Source organism: Monodelphis domestica, chromosome 1 (assembly GCF_027887165.1).
Source record: "Monodelphis domestica isolate mMonDom1 chromosome 1, mMonDom1.pri, whole genome shotgun sequence".
NCBI classification, from domain to species: Eukaryota; Metazoa; Chordata; class Mammalia; order Didelphimorphia; family Didelphidae; genus Monodelphis; species Monodelphis domestica.
In genome coordinates this window covers 83198329-83216016 of record NC_077227.1, presented here as the reverse complement: position 1 = coordinate 83216016, position 17688 = coordinate 83198329, and the positions used below count along the sequence as shown (strand labels likewise).

The 17688-nt window shown below is 37.0% G+C and overlaps 2 protein-coding genes across 2 annotated transcripts in view; one reads left to right on the top strand and one right to left on the bottom strand.

Annotated features, from left to right (window-relative positions):
- IDE (insulin degrading enzyme) overlaps positions 1 to 314 on the bottom strand; it is a 130970-nt gene extending 130656 nt beyond the window's left edge. Inside the window, exon 1 of the mRNA XM_056802483.1 lies at positions 176 to 314. The gene's annotated coding sequence lies outside the window, so the exon portion shown is untranslated. The remainder of the gene's footprint in view (positions 1 to 175) is intronic.
- A 64-nt stretch (positions 315 to 378) lies between these two features.
- Positions 379 to 17688, top strand: part of KIF11 (kinesin family member 11) — a 58373-nt gene continuing 41063 nt past the window's right edge. The window contains exons 1-9 of the mRNA XM_001375353.3: positions 379 to 512; positions 705 to 801; positions 7626 to 7758; positions 8051 to 8148; positions 8230 to 8308; positions 13155 to 13340; positions 13443 to 13567; positions 16512 to 16602; positions 17108 to 17350. Of these exons, the coding sequence (XP_001375390.1) occupies positions 725 to 801; positions 7626 to 7758; positions 8051 to 8148; positions 8230 to 8308; positions 13155 to 13340; positions 13443 to 13567; positions 16512 to 16602; positions 17108 to 17350 (1032 nt within the window). The 5' untranslated portion in view covers positions 379 to 512; positions 705 to 724. The remainder of the gene's footprint in view (positions 513 to 704; positions 802 to 7625; positions 7759 to 8050; positions 8149 to 8229; positions 8309 to 13154; positions 13341 to 13442; positions 13568 to 16511; positions 16603 to 17107; positions 17351 to 17688) is intronic.

The window sequence follows — 17688 nt, the reverse complement described above, 5'->3', positions numbered from 1 at the left end:
CCTTAAATAAAAAACAACTGCCCTAGCATCCGGAAGACCGGACAACAGCAAGCGGAAATCTGGTGGCTCGCAGTGCAGGCCGGTACTTATAGGCATATGGAAAAAGACTCGGGGATTGTTGAACTTCCAGCTAGTTGCCACATTGAGTTTGTAGTAAGAGAGAAGTGCTTGATACCTGGGTCAGGATCGCTAAGTTTCTCTTCTCTTCCAGGAGTCACTCACAGTAAGCGTTGCAAAGCACAACGATGCAAATAGCTTACGTCAGCTTAAAAAGGAAAAAAAACAACACTCCTCTCCTATTGCCATTAGTCTCGTTAACTAAGGAGTCGGTCTCTTTAAAATCAGTTTCCCATGGTGCCTTGCACCAGAGGCCGTTGTGATTGGTCCGGAGAAATTTCCCGTCCAAGATTCAAATCGTGGCGCGTGAACTTTTCTTCTGCTTCCAGCAGAAAGAGGCTGGTTGGGTGCTGCGTTAACAAGCGGCTGCGCATAGTAGGGGGACCTTGAGCTTGGTAAGAGTCCTGCCGAGATTTTGGGTGGGTGAGACTCTCCTTGGCCTTGCCAGTCACGGGATGGTGGGAGGTGTTGGGAGCTCCCGGCCGCTCCCCACCCTCCCCTCCCCCAACTGGCTTGGGCTGAGGAGCTGGACGCATCTCGAGGCCTTGTCCCTGACCCACCCTTGCTTTTTCCTGACTTGGTTTTAGGTTTCCCTGCGCAGATCGTCATGGCTTTCCAGCCGAGTTCCGTTGGAAAAAAGAAGGATGAGAAAGGAAAGAACATTCAAGTGGTGGTGAGATGCAGGTAGGAGGCGCGCGAGATTTTGCCCCCGCATAATCGTGTCATTTGGTGGGGGCGGAGGGGGAAAGGTGGCAGGAACCCCCCACCCCTTTCTATCCTGGAGTCGGCCGGGGCCCGGGATATGTAGGTATTGAAATTTGCATTTGACCGTGCGTGTCTAGTTATTGGATTTATGGGCTCTCGGAAAACCCCTAAGGTGTTAACTATCTATCTACACTTGCCCAGGTGTCTGTGCTGCGTCTGTCATCTGAAACTCCCCTGGGATTCAAATGAGCAACTGTGGACACTCTAAATTAATGAGTATTTTTGTAATTTCAGATCGCTCTCTTGCTGTCACTCTTGTGACATTTGGGGCTTTAGCCAGAATGGCAAAATCTTGCCGCTCCAGATCAGCAGTGCTGGTTTTTATTTGTGAATCTGATTTTTACGGTGCTATTGAAATATTGCCTATCTGGGTTTTATTTATTTATTTAAAGAACACTGTTCTTGTGGCTGAAGTATCTGTTTTTGTTTCAACCCTTAGTCTGGGACCTAGAAGGCACTTGATAAATGTTTATTAATTGTTTAACTTTTGTATTTCTGTTATCATTTGCATTAATTTGTGTTGTGAGTACCTTTTCCATGCTGCTTTTTCATACTTTATTTGGATGTACCTGATGAATGAAGCATTCTAAAAGTTTACACTGCTTAAGTTATGTGGATCCCTGACACCATCTAATCTAATCCTCTAATTTTACAGATGAGGAAAAGATGTAGCTAAAGCAGATTAAGTGATCCAAAGTCAAACATGGAGTAAATGTCAGTTGAGATTTGAATCATGATCCTCTGATCCCAAAGTCAATGTCATTGCCTTTCCACTTTGCCAGGATACCTCTGGACCAGTTTATTTTGTATGATGAGGAATTGTAGGATGTTTATTATGGTTATTTTGACTTAAAATATAAGGCAGGTAATGTTTAGAGTGCCAGAGTGAGGAATACTTGAGTTCATATCCAGCAGTAGGCACTTACTAATTGTGTGATTCTGGGGAAGTCACTGAAACTCTGCCTCTGTTTCCTTTACTGTAAAATGGAGAAAACAAAATAAAATGGAGAAAACAATCCCTATCTCCCAGCATTGTCACTGAAAATCAAATAAGATAATGTTTGTAAAGCACCTGGAGCTATATGAATATTAGCCATTATTCCTTTATTTAAAAGCCTTACCTTCTGTCTTAGAATTAATACTATTGGTTTTAAGGCAGAAGAATAATAAGGGCTGGACCACGGTGTTTAAGTGATTTGCCCAGGGGCAAAGCTGGGAAGTTTCTGAGGCCAAACTTGAAACCTCCCACTCTAGACCTGGCTCTCAGTCCACTGAGCCACTTAGTTGCCCTAGATTATTCCTTTTGAAGTTTGTAATAAGTTGCACATATTACTTTGGAAACCAACAACAAAGAGGCTTGTTATATAATTTTTTTTTTAACCCTTACCTTCCCTCTTGGAGTAAATACTGTGTATTGGCTCCAAGGCAGAAGAGTGGTAAGGGCTAGGCAATGGGGGTCAAGTGACTTGCCCAGGGTCACACAGCTGGGAAGTGTCTGAGGCCAGATTTGAACCTAGGACCTCCCATCTCTAGGCCTGGCTCTCAATCCACTGAGCTACCCAGCTGCCCCCTTGTTATATAATTTTAAAAGGTAGATTTACTTTTTAAGCTGGATTTTATGCAATCAGTCATTCAATATTTATTAAGCACCTACTATATGCCAGGCACTGTTTTAAGCACTGGGGATACAAAAAGAGGCAAAAGACAGGACCTATGCTTAAGAAACTTAAAGTCTAATAGGGGAAGACAATATTCAAACAAATCTATACAACACAACATATGCAGGATAAATAGGAAATAAGAGAGAATAGGGAAGGCTTCTAGTAAAAGAAGGAATTTTAGTTAAGTCCCAAAGGAAGTCATAGGGCAGCTAGATGGTGAAGTAGATAGAGCACTGAACCTGGAATCTGGAAAATTGATTTATCTTCCTGAGTCCAAATCTGGCCTCAGACACCTAACTGATTGTGTGATCCTGGACAAGTCACTTAACTCCAATTGCCTCCATTTCTTCATCTATAAAATGAGCTGGAGAAGGAAATGACAAACTACTCCAGTATCTTTATCAAGAAAATTCCAAATAGGGTAATGAAACATCAGACAAAGTATTAAACAAAAGAAAAGAATACAGGGAGGTAATTAGTTGGAGAGAAAGGGAAGACAGTCAGATCAAATGCCCAGAATAGGAAGATGGAGTGTCTTGTTTTTTTATATAATAACCATAAGGCCAGTTTCACCAGATTAAAGGATATCTATTGGGGCAGTAAAGTATAAGAAGTCTGGAAAGGTAAAAGGGAGCTAGATTATAAGAGACTTTGAATCCCAAACAGAGCATTTTTTATTTGATTCTGAGGGTAATAGGAACCTCTGGAGTTTATTGGTTGGATCTGAACTTTAGGAAAACCATTTTGGTGACTGAATAGGGGAAGAATTGGAGTGGGGAGAGACATAAAAGGCAGGCTAATCCACCTGCAGGCTCTTGCAATAATCCAGGAATGAGATGATGAGAGTTTGTACTAGAGTAGTATAGGAGAGAAGGGGATAGGGCATATAAAAGAGATGTTGGGAAGGTGAAATTAACAGGTCTTGGTAATAGCTGCCAAATGATTTCAAACAAAAGCCCATCCACAATCTATTCCCTTCCTGCTTTTCCAGTCTTTTTTCATCTTATTCTTCAAATCAGTAACATTAGTCTAGAGGATTCTAGTAGGTTAAGGGAAGACTTCATGTAGGAAGTAGTATTTGAATCATGCCTTTAAAAAATGAGTTGGAATTCAATAGATGAAGAAGAAAAAGGAAAACATTACCTGGTCTAGGAAAAACCTAAACAAAGATACAAATGTGGGAAAGTATAGGGTTTATTCTAAGGACTAAATCATTCACAATAAATAAACTATAGAGCAAGCAAAAGTTATTAATCTGGGAATTGTGAACATGCTTTTTTAAGTTTATAACTTTCAAAATAATTGGTTTCTTTTTTTAATCCTATGAACTTAAAAACATTCTGTGAAAGGGATCCAAAGGCTTTACCTCAAGTAAGGGAGAACCAGATTATTGAAGGCCAATCCTGCAAGCACTTTTTAAGCTAATATTACACACAAGATGTTAATTAAGCTAGGCACTAGGGATATGATAGATGAGCAAGCAAGTAAATGTAAAAAAAATTTTGGGAGAGGGAGCACTAACAATTGGTGGTAGAAGGAGGTCTCAAGGAAGATTTCCTTTAGGAAATAGTTTCTTTAACTGTCTTGAAGGAAGGCATTCTGTGAAGCAGAAGTGAGGAAGGACAAATTCCAGACATGGTAGACAGACCTTACATGGAAACAGATGGACTGCCATGTGTGAGAAACAGAGAAAGCCAGCTTACAGAAAGCAGAGAATTCTGAGAGCTAGGAGAGTAGATTCTGGAGTCTGAGGCACAGCCTGTGCAAAGTCATGTAAGATGGAGGTTGACTACAAAGTTCACAGAATAGCAGAATAGGCTAGTTTGGCTGAAACATGAAATGTTTGGAAAGGTAGACTGGAGCCACATCATACCTAATTATTCTCTAATCCGTTTGGGGGTATAGAATGGTTGGACTAGTTCCCAACTCCGATTGTGCATTATTGGCTATGATAAAAAAGAAAATGACAAATACTGAAGATGATGTGAGAAAATAGGTACACTAATGCATTGTTGGTGGAGCTGGGAACTAATCTGACCATTTGGGAAAGTAATTTGGAACTTGACCCCCAAAAGTTATGAAACTCTTCATACCTCTTGAACCAGCAAAACTACTAGGTTTATACCACCAAAAAGATTAGAGAAGAAACAACTCTTTCTGCGGTAACAAGGAATGGTAATTTAGAGGGATGAACATAAGTTGATGAAGGACTTAAAAACATTATAGTATAGGGCAGCATCAGCAAAGTATTGTCACACATGCTAGGGGGTAGAAGGGAAGGGAACTGCTACATTACCCCTCTTCCCAGCACTCCCAGTACATTTTTTGCATGCCTTGCCCCACTGTGCAACTGCCCAAACTGAGCACTTTCTCCCTTCCCTCTCTGGGGTAATGCAGAGGGCTCACAGGCAGCTGGAAGTAGCAGTTTGGGCAAGTAAACTCAAAAACATTTGCCAATGCTGATATATAGGGGCAGTGAGGTGGCTCAGTGGAAAGAGACCCAGGCCAAGAGGTGGGAGATCCTGGGTTGAAATCTGGCCTTAGATACTTTCTAGCAAATCCTGGGCAAATCACTCAATCCTAGTTGCTGATTCTAAGACAGAAGATAAAGGGTTCAGAAGAAAACAAAAAAACAACTTATGATATAGGAATGTGATAGAATACTATTGTAAAAAAGAAAGCCTATTTTAAGTAAGAAATAATGACCTGGATGACTTCTTTGAATTAACGTGAATTGAAGTAAGCAAAACCAGGGAAACAATTTATGTAATAATAGCAGTACTGTGAAAATAACTCTAAAATACTTAGTAACTCTGATCCAAAAACAATGAATGATCATCTTCAGTTCCAAAGAACTAATTTTGAATTGTGCTTTCCATCATCAGATAGAGAGATCAGATAGAGAGTGGAAAGACTCAGTGTAACTTGAAGCATATTTTCTTCTTTTTCTTTTTTTCTTCATTTCTTTTTTTTTTCAGCCACCTAACTGTCCCTCTTGCTTTATTTCTTGACAAGACTTTCTTGCATGATTATGCATATTTGTAATAGGTTTGTTTTTGCTATGAGGGAAGGGAGAAAATTTGGAACTGAAAATGAAATCAAATTGCAGGGGACCCTAGGTGGTTCAGTGGCTAGAGAGCCAGGCCTGAAGACAGAGATATTGTTAATTTTGGAGAGAGCAGTTTCAGTTGAATGGTAAGATTGGAAGCTAAACTATAAAGGATTTTTAAAAATGAGAGGAAAGGAAGTGGAGGCACCTATTGTAGACAGCCTCCTCAAGGAGTTTGACCATGAAGAGGAAGAGAGCTATAGGACAAGGGTAAATTAAGTGAGGTTTTTTGAGGATGAGGGAGACATGGGCATATTTGTTGATAATAATTGCTGCCATCAAATTAATTAATATAACAACAGTTGCTGATAGTTTATATTGTAGAAGTTTGAAACAAGAGCAGATAATTGAGGGATATATATATATATAAAAGTAGAGTATCTAAAGTGGTAAAGCTTAGCAATCCAAAGCTGGACAGAAAGGAAAACTAAAGACAGTAAAGTAGAGATGATTTTTGTTCAAAATCTGCCCAAACTTTTTTATAGCAATCCTTTGGAAAAGAGCTCAAAGGACAAACAGACCCATTGAAGGAAATCTAAAGTGAGCACCTTACTGCACTCTATTAGTTTGTCTCCTTATTTAGTTGAATTTAGATAGGGTGTTCCCCAAAGTCCTAATGCTGTCTTAAACTCTACCAGATTTGATTATTATTTGATTATGTTCTGGAGATAGGAAGAAAAGACAAAAACAATTCTAGGTACTTAAGTTTTAAATGAGAAGAAAACATGTATCTTCTATGTGTGGGTAAGATACATTTAAAGTGAATAGAAGGTAACTTAGAGGGGAAGCCCCTAGCAGTTGGGGAGACCTATTGAGGCCTGAAGGAGGAACAGTAAGGGAGCCAATATGGCTGGACCACAGAGTGAATGGAGGGGATTGATGTATAGAAATAAATAGACCAAATGATGGAAATGTTTGGAGCTGCCCAAAAGTGAATGGAACTATTTCAAGAGGGAAGGATTGGCTTTCCTTGTGGCAGGTTCTCCCCCACCCCCCCAACCGAAAATTTTTATTTAATTGATTTAGGATATTTTTCCAGTTACATGATTGTGTCCCCCTCCCTCCCCCCCAGCCAATAAGCAATTCCACAGGGTTTTACTTGTATCGTTGATCAAGACCTATTTCCATATTATTGATAATTGCACTAGGGTGATCATTTATAGTCTACATCCTCAGTCATGTGATCAAGCAGTTGTTTTTCTTCTGTGTTTCTGTTCCCACAGATCTTCCTCTGAATGTGGATAGTGTTCTTTCTCATAAGTCCCTCAGAATTGTCCTGGATCGTTGCATTACTGCTAGTAGAGAAGTCTATCACATTCGGTTGTGCCACAGTGTATCAGTCTCTGTGTACAGTGTTCTCCTGGTTCTGCTCCTTTCACTCTGCATCAGTTCCTGGTGGTTGTTCCAGTTCACCTGGAATTCCTCCATTTCATTATTCCTTTGAGCACAATAGTATTCCATCACCACAGATACCACAATTTGTTCAGCCATTCCCCAATCGAAAGGCATCCCTTATTTTCCAATTTTTTGCCAATTGTGGCAGGTTTTTAAGGAAAGATTAGAAGTCTGTTTATCTTGGCTACTGTGAAACATCCTAACTTTGAAGTCTTATCTGATTCTCAACAAGCACTCTAGTGCTTGAGTCTTTTCAAATCCCAACCAGGTCAAACGTGGAATTTGATAGATCAAAGAAACTGAGGATTTGAAAGGTAGAGATTGCTAAGAATGCGGTTAAATGATAATCATGTCTGCTGGCAGCAGGTATTTTGAAATGTGAAGGAGGTTTGGGTAAAAGGTAATTTTCAACAAACCTCTTGAAGCAGTTGAGAGATTGAACCATGAGATAATAATTAAAACTGGCACCTGCACATTGACATTTATTTTATTGTTATAATTACTTGAGAGGAAGTAATGGATATATCTGTCACTTGTGATTTGTCAATCTTTGAATTAATTTTGTTGTTCTTCTTTAGACCATTTAATTTGTCAGAACGAAAAGCAAATGCCCATTCTGTGGTGGATTGTGATTCTATTAGAAAAGAAATCAGTGTCCGTACTGGAGGAATGACTGACAAGACTACAAGAAAAACCTATACTTTTGATATGGTACTTATTTCTAATTTTGCATAATACTTTTTTTATCAGATATAGTCATCAAAATCTTGGTAATATAGTAAATTAATTGATGGGACCTATTAAACTTTTAGGGCATTAATTGATCTCTTAGTATCTAGAAGAGTTTATATAACTCCCCAAATTCTTAAACATAAGTGATTTGGCATTAGAACGATTAAATTGCTAGTGTATTATTAGTATTATTTGAGGTAACTACTAATGTGAAATACAATTAAGTAGGTTTTTGTATCTCTTTTTTTTATTTTATTTATTTTATTCCTAGGTTTTTGGAGCATCCACAAAACAAATTGATGTTTACCGAAGTGTTGTATGTCCAATTTTAGATGAAGTTATCATGGGATACAATTGCACTGTTTTTGCGTAAGTAGATTATTTGAGTTTTACAAAATTATTAAAATACATGTTTAAATAATTTAAGTATACTTTTATTCATACTGACAGATATGGCCAAACTGGCACTGGAAAAACTTTTACAATGGAAGGAGAAAGGTCACCCAATGAAGAATATACTTGGGAAGAGGTACTGTTCAATTATATCAACAATTTTAAAATGTTTATCTCCAATGTTTAGCTAAGGTATTGATTTAAGTGCTTTAATGTGGACGGAGAGTCTTGTCATAGATGCTTTGATCTTAACACTGATTAGATTCCAGAACATTCCTAGAAAAAGAGAAGTTATATGTGTTCATTGTTCCTAGGACTTTACTAGTGTCCTATATACAAAGACATCCATTACTGCAAAAACTCTGACTTTCAGTACTGAAAAGGATCTATGGTGGTCTTTTAAGTCTGAAAGAAGCAAATTTAGGGCAAAAGGAACCCTAACAACTACTGATGGTGTTAACATTCTACAATCCAACACTATCTCAAAGTAAGCGGAACAGAAAATGGCAATTATAAAATCCTTAAATTCTATTTTTTAGGAGCCGTTCCTAGAGCTATAATATAATTAATTTAGCATTGTCAGATATTAAGCTAACCAGTGTAATACATTTGGTTATCCTCTTTTTCTGGTGACCTTTAATTTTTCTTGGCTGTTAAAGGTGGAGAATGACCTAGAAATTGAGACTTGACACCCACAAGTTAAAGAATCAGCAAAATCAACATCTCAAAAGCCTTGGTTGGGGCTGTTCCTGCTTTTCCTATACATTTAGCAAAAGAAAGGCTCTTCATTTCATCAGTAGTCCTTGAACTATCACTTCATTTCTGTGGAGTGTGAAATACATCATTACTAGACTTCATTACTTTTGAATTTTCTTTAATAAAGTTGCAGTATATATATTTTTAAAATTTGTATTTAAAATTATCTAAATTAAAAGATAGATTTGGGCACATAACAGCCTCAGTTATTTAAAAACTATTTAAATTTAATTTTATTATGAATCAATTTAAAAAATTGCTTGCAGCTTGCAGTTTTATACAAACAGGTTCTTTCCCTTTTTTTTTAAATCTCTTTGGAATACAGACTTATAGTGGCATTACTGGATAAAAGGTATCCATTGTTTTATAGCCCTTTGGCTATACAAATTGCTTTCCAGAATAGTTGGAACAGTTCACAACTACCAGCAGTGCATTAGTGTCCCAATTTTGCTACATCCCATCCAATGTTTATTTTTCCTTTACTGTTATATCGGCCAATCTGATAGGTATGAGGTGATATCTGTAAAGATTAAAAATTAGGGGAGACTGAGGCAGGTAGAAATTAGTTTCTCTCTGCAAGGAGTATTATATTTTTTAGAGGTTTATTAGAGATTAAGGATTAAAGAAAATACAGGATAAGAAAACACGTGTCCAGGCCACAGAGAGGCCTAGATACAACCTCACCTACATTATGAAAAGAGCCACGTCTGCCCCAAAACGGAAGTCCAAAAGAGAGACCCAAAAACCTTTGCTACCAGCTTATATCCTTCCTCGATCTTGGCCCACCTCAGAATTCCCGTGAGATTACAAAGCATTTTGGGGAAGTGGAGCAAGGGCTTGTGGGGATTGAAGTCCAGAGTTCAAATCTCAATTTTACTTATCTCAGGGTTACTTTAATTTGCATTTTTCTAATAAAAGGAGTGTGATTTAGAACATTTTTTCATATGATTATTGGTAGCTTTGATTTCTTCATCTGAAAACTGCCTTTTCATATCCTTTGACCATACATCAATTGGGGAATGACTTGGATTCTTATAAATTTGACTTAAGTTCTTTACATATTTGAGAAATGATATCTTTATCAGATAAATTTGTTATAAAAATTTTTTTCCTAGTTTATCACTTACCTTCTAATCTTGGTTGCATTGATTTTGTTTGTATATTATTCATTTCATATCTTGAAATGTTTTCTATCTCTTATTTGGTCAAATTCTTCCCTTCTCCATAGATCTGACAGATAAACTAGTCTATGTTCCCCATACTTACTCATAAGATCCCTCTTTATGTTGAAATCATATCCTCATTTTGACCTTATCATGGTCAAAGGTGTGAGATAGTGATCTAAACCTAATTTTTGCCATATTGTTTTCTAATTTTCCCAGCAGCTTTTGTAAAATAGTGAATTCTTATCCAAAAAGCTTGCATCTTTGGGTTTATCAAACACTAGATTGACGAAGTAATTTACCACTAATTTATTTATTTCATTGATCCACTCTTCTGTTTCTTAACCAGTATCAGATTGTTTTGATGTATTGCTTTGTAGTACAGTTTAAGATCTGGTACTGCTAGGCTATCATGCTTCACTTTTTTTTTCAAGAATGCCAATTCTTAATCTTTTATTCTTCTAGATGAATTTTCTTATTATTTTTCTAGTTCTATAATATACTTTTTTGATAGTTTGATAGGTATGGTACTGAATAAATAAGTAAATTAATTTAGGCAAGATTGTCATTTTTATTATATTAGCTTGGCCTTCCCATGAGCAATTCATGTTTTTCCAATTGTTTAGCTCTAACTTTGTGTGAAAAATGTTTTGTAATTAATTTCATAAAATTCCTGCATTTGTCTTGGCAAATAGATTCCAAAGTATTTTATATTATCTAGAATGATTTTAAATGCAGTTTTTTTTCCCCTAACTCTTGCTGTTGGGCTATGTTAGAAATATCTAGAAATACTGATGATGCATATGGGTTTATTTTGTTTTCTGCAACTTTGCTAAAGTTATTATTTCAACTAGTTTTTTACTTAATTTTCTAGGATTCTCATATTATTCGTAAAGAGTGATAATTTAGTTTCCTCTTTTGCCTACTTTAATTCCTTCAATTTCTTTTTTTTTCTCTCATTGCTAAAACTAGCATTTTATCCCAATATTTTGAAAGAAAACATCTCTTGGGACCACTAGGAAACAAAAAACTTAGCTGTATAGGACTTTGGTCAGATTAATATCCACATAAATCAAACCAATTACTCAGATTTGGGATTGTAATTGGTAAATGAGTATAAATGGAATAGATTGAAATATAGAATGACATGCTGAGTTGTCTTGATGATAACTCCAGTTATAATAATTTATAATAGCTCCCAAGTTATTGTTCCTCTCACCCAACTCTCACTCATGGCTCTAAGAAGCTGTACCATACCCAGTAAAATCCTCTTGAGGTTGAGAGTAACCAACAGGCTCCAAAACTCATTACTGAGTTAAGGAGCTGTCTACTTCAAGCATGTGAAGACTTTCCCTGGCAGAATGGGTTGACCAGAACAATTTGTTCCAAGAGCCATGAAGGCAGCTGAAACAGTCCCACTAGAGTGCTTAGAGCTTAGTCAGACGCAAAAGAGGCCAAGGTCATCCATGCATCCCAGAACATCTCTAGTCATTTGGTGACTCTGGAAGAGAGAGTGAGGCTGACAGCTTTATGTAACCCTGCTTTACTTACATCCAGTTGACTAGAAAGTCAAGACATTAACCCTTGTGACAAGACCCACTATCAATAGGAAATTTTTCAAGTATGAAATTTCCCAATGGTGAAATTTCCAACATTTATAAGTCTAAGAAATTTTGAGGTTTACACCCTTTGGTACTATTTACCTTCTTCCAAAATGAAGAATGAACAACAGCAATGAATAAACAACTACTAAATGAAAATACCTCTCAAAAAATGAGTTGGTTTTCTGTAATAGATGGAGAGCTAGCTTTAAGAGCCTAAGAAGACCTGAGTTTAGGTCCTTATATATGCTGGCTTTCTGACCCCCCCCCCCCCCAGTCATCGCCACTTCCCCCCCAATCATATTTCAGTGCATCTAGTAAACTATCTAAGATAATGTTTCAAAGAAGATTTCAGTTGACATGAATAGAGGGAGTTCTTCCTCAAGTATTCTCTACTAAAAATCCTGGATGTTGACTTATTTTTTCACCAATGGTCTCAAATATAATTAGGCCAAAGTCAGAATATAAGGATGGTATTATATATAAATGTACTGCTTTTGAAGTTTAAAAAAACCTTAATAACTTTTAAAATTATCATTTATTTTGGGAGATATTTCAGATTAATAGTTTATCTTAAATTAATGCCATTCTCCATTTCCTAGTAATTTACCTTTTAAAATTAGTCATAGCTTCTTAGCTTTTTCTAGTTTTAAGGAGAATAAGTATCAGCAAAGTATTCCTTCAGTTAAAGAGAGAAAGCTGGAGATTGGTTTGTTTTTTCATTTAAAAGGTTTAAGGGTGGCAGAAACTGTTGGGTATTGACTTTGTATCCCAAGTATTCAAGGTAGTATGTTGTACATTATAGACACATAATGCTTTTTGTGTTGACCTGATGAATTCATCTATAACTTGTTTAGTGACCCAATATTAACCTTACTTGGAGAAAAGGATAGTACTAATCTTTTTTTTTTAAACCCTTGCCTTCCATCTTAGAATCAATACTGTGTATTGGTTCCAAGGAAGAAAAACAATAAGGGCTAGGCAATGGGGGTTAAGTGACTTGCCCAGGGTCCCACAGCTCAGCAGTATCTGAGTCCAGATTTGAATTTAGGACCTCCCTCTCTAGGCCTGGCTCTCAATTCACTGAGCCACCCAGCTGCCTCCAGATAGTACTAATCTTAAATAGTTTTTCTGTAAATGAGTCAGTTAAATGACATTCTGATATCCTTTACCTGGGAAGTAGCTTAGTATGCAAGAAAAAACATTGAACTTTGGGCCAGAAAGATCTGGGACTAAATCTGGCCTTTAATACTAGTTATGTGATCATGGTCAAAGTCTGGGTCTCAATTTCCTCACCAGTAAAATGGCCATAAACGTTCTTGTGTTTATTTTAGAGTTGTTGGGAGAAATGTGTGAGAATTTTAAGTGCTTTGCAAACCTGAAAACACAATATGAATGTCAATTATTACTTTTTATTTCAGCATCAACCATTAGACTAATTCACCCAATATTATAATTTTAGGATCCTTTAGCTGGCATAATTCCACGCACACTACATCAGATATTTGAGAAACTTACTGAAAATGGAACAGAATTCTCAGTCAAAGTGTCATTGCTAGAAATTTATAATGAAGAACTCTTTGATCTACTTAATCCAACTACCGATGCTTCTGAGAGACTACAAATGTTTGATGATCCTCGTAACAAGGTAACTTTGTTTCCAGATTGAGATTTATCTGAATCTTCCTATGAACATTTGATTAAATTTTTATGTTTACTTTTTTGATCTTTGCTTTTCATATTTGATCAGAGAGGAGTAATCATCAAGGGTCTGGAAGAAGTTACAGTTCACAACAAGGATGAAGTCTATCAGATTTTGGAGAGGGGAGCAGCAAAAAGGACAACGGCAGCAACGTTAATGAATGCATATTCTAGGTAAGAATTCTCTTGGAAGATTAGGAACATAAAATAATTAGAGGAGAAACACTCTTAAGCACTTATGATGTACTCAGCCCAGCACTGAATTTTAGGGACCCAAAGAATGGCCAAAATAAAGCCCCTGCCTCAAAGACTCACTCTAATGAAAGAGACAACATACAAAAAACCATACATGTGTGTGTGTGTGTGTGTGTGTGTGTGTGTGTGTGTGATATATATATATAGGACTAGTTGGGAGGAGGGAAATTGCCAAGAGAAGTTTTGGGTAACAGGTAGGTTTTGAGCTGAATCTTGGAAGAAGCCATTGAAGCCAGGAGATGGAGATGAAGAAGGAAAGTATTCCAGACTTGGGGTCTGGCCAGTAAAAAAACAATAGAGTGGGGAAATGTTGTGTGCCATTGGATACTCCAAGAATACTAGTGTCACTGAATCTTAAAGAACAGAGGGGAGTATAATAGGAGACAGCTAAATAGGTTACAAGTGGCCAGATTACAGAGGATTTTATTTTATTTTTTAAACCCTTACCTTCCATCTGTGTATTGGTTCTAAAGCAGAAGAGTGGTAAGGGCTAGGCAATGGGGGTCAAGTGACTTGCCCAGGGTCACACAGTAAGAAAGTGTTTGAGGCCTGATTTCCACCTAGGACCTCCGTCTCTGCACCTGACTCAATCCACTGAACCACCTAGCTGTCCCCTGAGGATTTTATATTTGATCCTTGAGATAAATAAGAAACCATTAGAGTTGATTAAGTGGGGGAATTGAGTTTAATGATATCAGACTTTCAATTTAGGAAAGTCACTTTAACAGCTGATGAACTGGAATGAAAAGAAGTTTAAGGAAGAAAGACCAACCATGAAGCAATAATTTAGGTGTGAAGTGATAAGACCTGCACTAGGGTAGTGGCAGTGTGAGAGGAGAGAATGGGATGTGCTTATATCAGAGATATAAAGGTTGAAATGAAAAGATTCGGCAACAGGTTGCAGTGTGGTGTGAATTTCTTGAGAAAGGAATGAAGATGATGGCTAGATTTCAGAACTGAATAGTTGGCAGTGCTCCTCACAGTAATAAGGAAGCTAGGAAGAAGTGGGGGTTTAGGAAAGAAAATTCTGTTTTGACCATGTTTACTATGAAATTAGCTTTCTACTTCAAAATGTCCTACTAGGACAGTTGGTCATATGAGACTGGTGCTAAGGAGAGAGCTTAGGCCTTGATTAATAGAGCTGAGAATCATTTGCATAGAGATGATTATTGAACCCCTGTGAGCTAGGAGATCAAGTGAACTATTATAGAGGGAAATGAATATAGAAAGGCCAGGATAGATCCCTATGGACCATCCTTGGGTAGTGGTTATGATCTGAATGAAGATCCAGGGAAAGAATCAGGAGTAGACAGATGGGTAGGAGGAGAACCAGGAGAGAACATTGTCATGAAAATTTAGAGGAGAAAGTATCCTGGAGAAGAAAGTGATTCAGTGTCAGAGACTGAAGAGAGAATTGAGTAAAGCCATTAGATAGTGTCAATAAGAAAGCTTCCATTAGAAGTCAAGGCAGTTTCTAAAAGGTCTCTGAGAGAGGAGAACAGTGGGGATTTTTAGGAAGCCAAAGTGAAAGCTCTGCTGTTCTTGGGATAGGGGATTGACTAAAGTGTTAAGGTGGTAAAAAATAAGAAGATGCTTAGGTCCAATGCCATCCCTAGATAGATTAAGTGACTGAATTGTAATTTGTAGCAAAGGGAGATGGAGTAGAATTGGAGTAGTGTTTGAGGTACTTAATTGTTTCAGGACTAATCATATGTAATAAGCAAAAGATGAAATGACTGAGGAAACAAAGTTTGATCTTTGACCATATCAATTACTTAAATGGGTACCAGGCCCCTTCCTCAATTTAAGGTCTAGCTCAAATACAGAGGGAGGTAGACTTTTATACATTAAAAACAATCAAATAAGGTTGATTAGCTAAAAGGAAACAATTCAACATTAGGTAATCTGATTTCTAATTGGATGAAAGATTAAAGACTTTCCAAGTTGGGATGGGGAGAGTGAAGAGATATAATTCCCTGAATTCAGTAAAAAGAGATGCCCCACTCCACTAACAATAACTGATTGATCAATGTGGGGACATGAGATATAAAAGTCTGAAAAAGCTCCTGATAGCAGTCTTAGCATCTGATCATGTTTCTGGTCAACAATACTGAGATCGTTAGTTAAATAACAGATACTGGTGGTTGTTTCCCAGCTACATAAACTAGGTTCAAAAAATACAATAAAGTTTTCTCCTAATTCCCACTCTTGAATAAACTTTTCTCACAAGACATTTGAATTAGGCTTAAAGTTGACTAGAAAGGGAACTGAGCTAGCTCTAGAATTGAATCACAATATGGCATCAGTGGGGTTCACTCAGTTCCTATAATTAACCACTTGTTCTCCTCATTCCTTTTGATTTCTCACTCTTCTTACCTTTTAGATATAATTCTGTTAAATTTAAATAGTTATCCGTGTCTATTGAAATTCTGGTTGAAGACTTCTGATCATACTTATAGACAAGTTGGCAGGACTGGAGATCAAGATTAAAAATCTGTTTCAGGGGGCAGCTGGGTGGCTCAGGAGATTGAGAGCCAGGCACAGAAATCTGGCCTCAGACACTTTTCAGCTGTGTGACCCTGGGCAAGAATTGCCTAGACCTTATCACTCTTCTGCCTTAGAACCAATACACAGTATTGACTCTAAAACAGAAGATAAGGGTTTAAAAAAAATAAAATATATGTTTCAGCAATGAAAAAGGCTAGAAAATTGTTGCTGAATAATATTTTCCTGTTTCTTTGACCCAGCGTCCAGATTAACATAGTTCATTCAGTCTAGGTTTATTTCTTCATAATTTAAATCATAATTGTCTTCCCATCTTGTAAGCATTTAAATTAATAATGTCATAATGTTTATTTTCTAGCCGGTCCCACTCTGTATTTTCTGTTACAATACATATGAAAGAAACGACAGTTGATGGAGAGGAACTTGTTAAAATTGGAAAGTTGAATTTGGTAAGTATAGTAAGGCCCCATATATGTAGGGGATACAGATCCAAGACCTATGAAGTGAACATTTGTTGACTGTGTGTGCACTTTCTTTCCCCATTCCTTGACTCTGTTCCCATCCCAAAAAACCCTTCAAGAAGGAGGTGAGGGTATAAAAAGTGAAAGCAGAAGAGATTGTCTGTTGCCCCTCTATGCTTTGAGGTCATATTAAGTTGCCGATTTCCAGCAGAAAGCAGATGGAGACAGTGTTTCTGTAGAATGGTGGATAACTGAAAGGGGCCCTACTGTATATCATCTTTTGAACCTATTTGCAATGTTGTATATCTTGTACCCCTTAACATTCTACATTTTTGAGCAATCATCTTGTTTTTTGCATCATATTTGTAACAAGCTATTAACTATTTAGTATTAAAACATCCAACTAACAATTTTAGTATCAATTCTGAAAGCTTAAGTTCAAATCTCAGAGACTATCTAATTGAATTCATTATGGATTTTTATCTTTTTTCAGGTTGATCTTGCAGGAAGTGAAAATATTGGTCGTTCTGGGGCAGTTGACAGAAGAGCTCGGGAAGCTGGAAATATTAATCAATCTCTTTTAACTCTAGGAAGGGTTATTACTTCCCTTGTTGAAAGAGCACCACATATTCCTTATCGAGAATCCAAACTAACTAGAATTCTACAAGATTCTCTTGGGGGGCGTACAAAAACATCTATAATTGCCACAGTTTCCCCTGCATCAGTCAATCTGGAGGTAACAAAAAATCACTTTCTGAAAGACTTGAAAATATTGTATATATAAATTTTTTTCCAGATTATGAAAAAGGATCGCTCCCAAATAACTAGTTATTCATTTTTATGTACCTATGGGCAAATTGGGGGGTACCTACACCTAAGGTAGCAGCTTAATCCCACTTGAATGGTATATATTTACAAATATATATTCAAATGGGAAAATGTAAAGATTTTATAAATGATCTTATGGAATGTAATCTCTTTGAGAATAGGAATTGTTTCTTTTTTTATATTTTTATCTCTAGCACTTGGCACCTGGTGGTGCTTAATTATTGATCAAATTGATCTGATCCAATA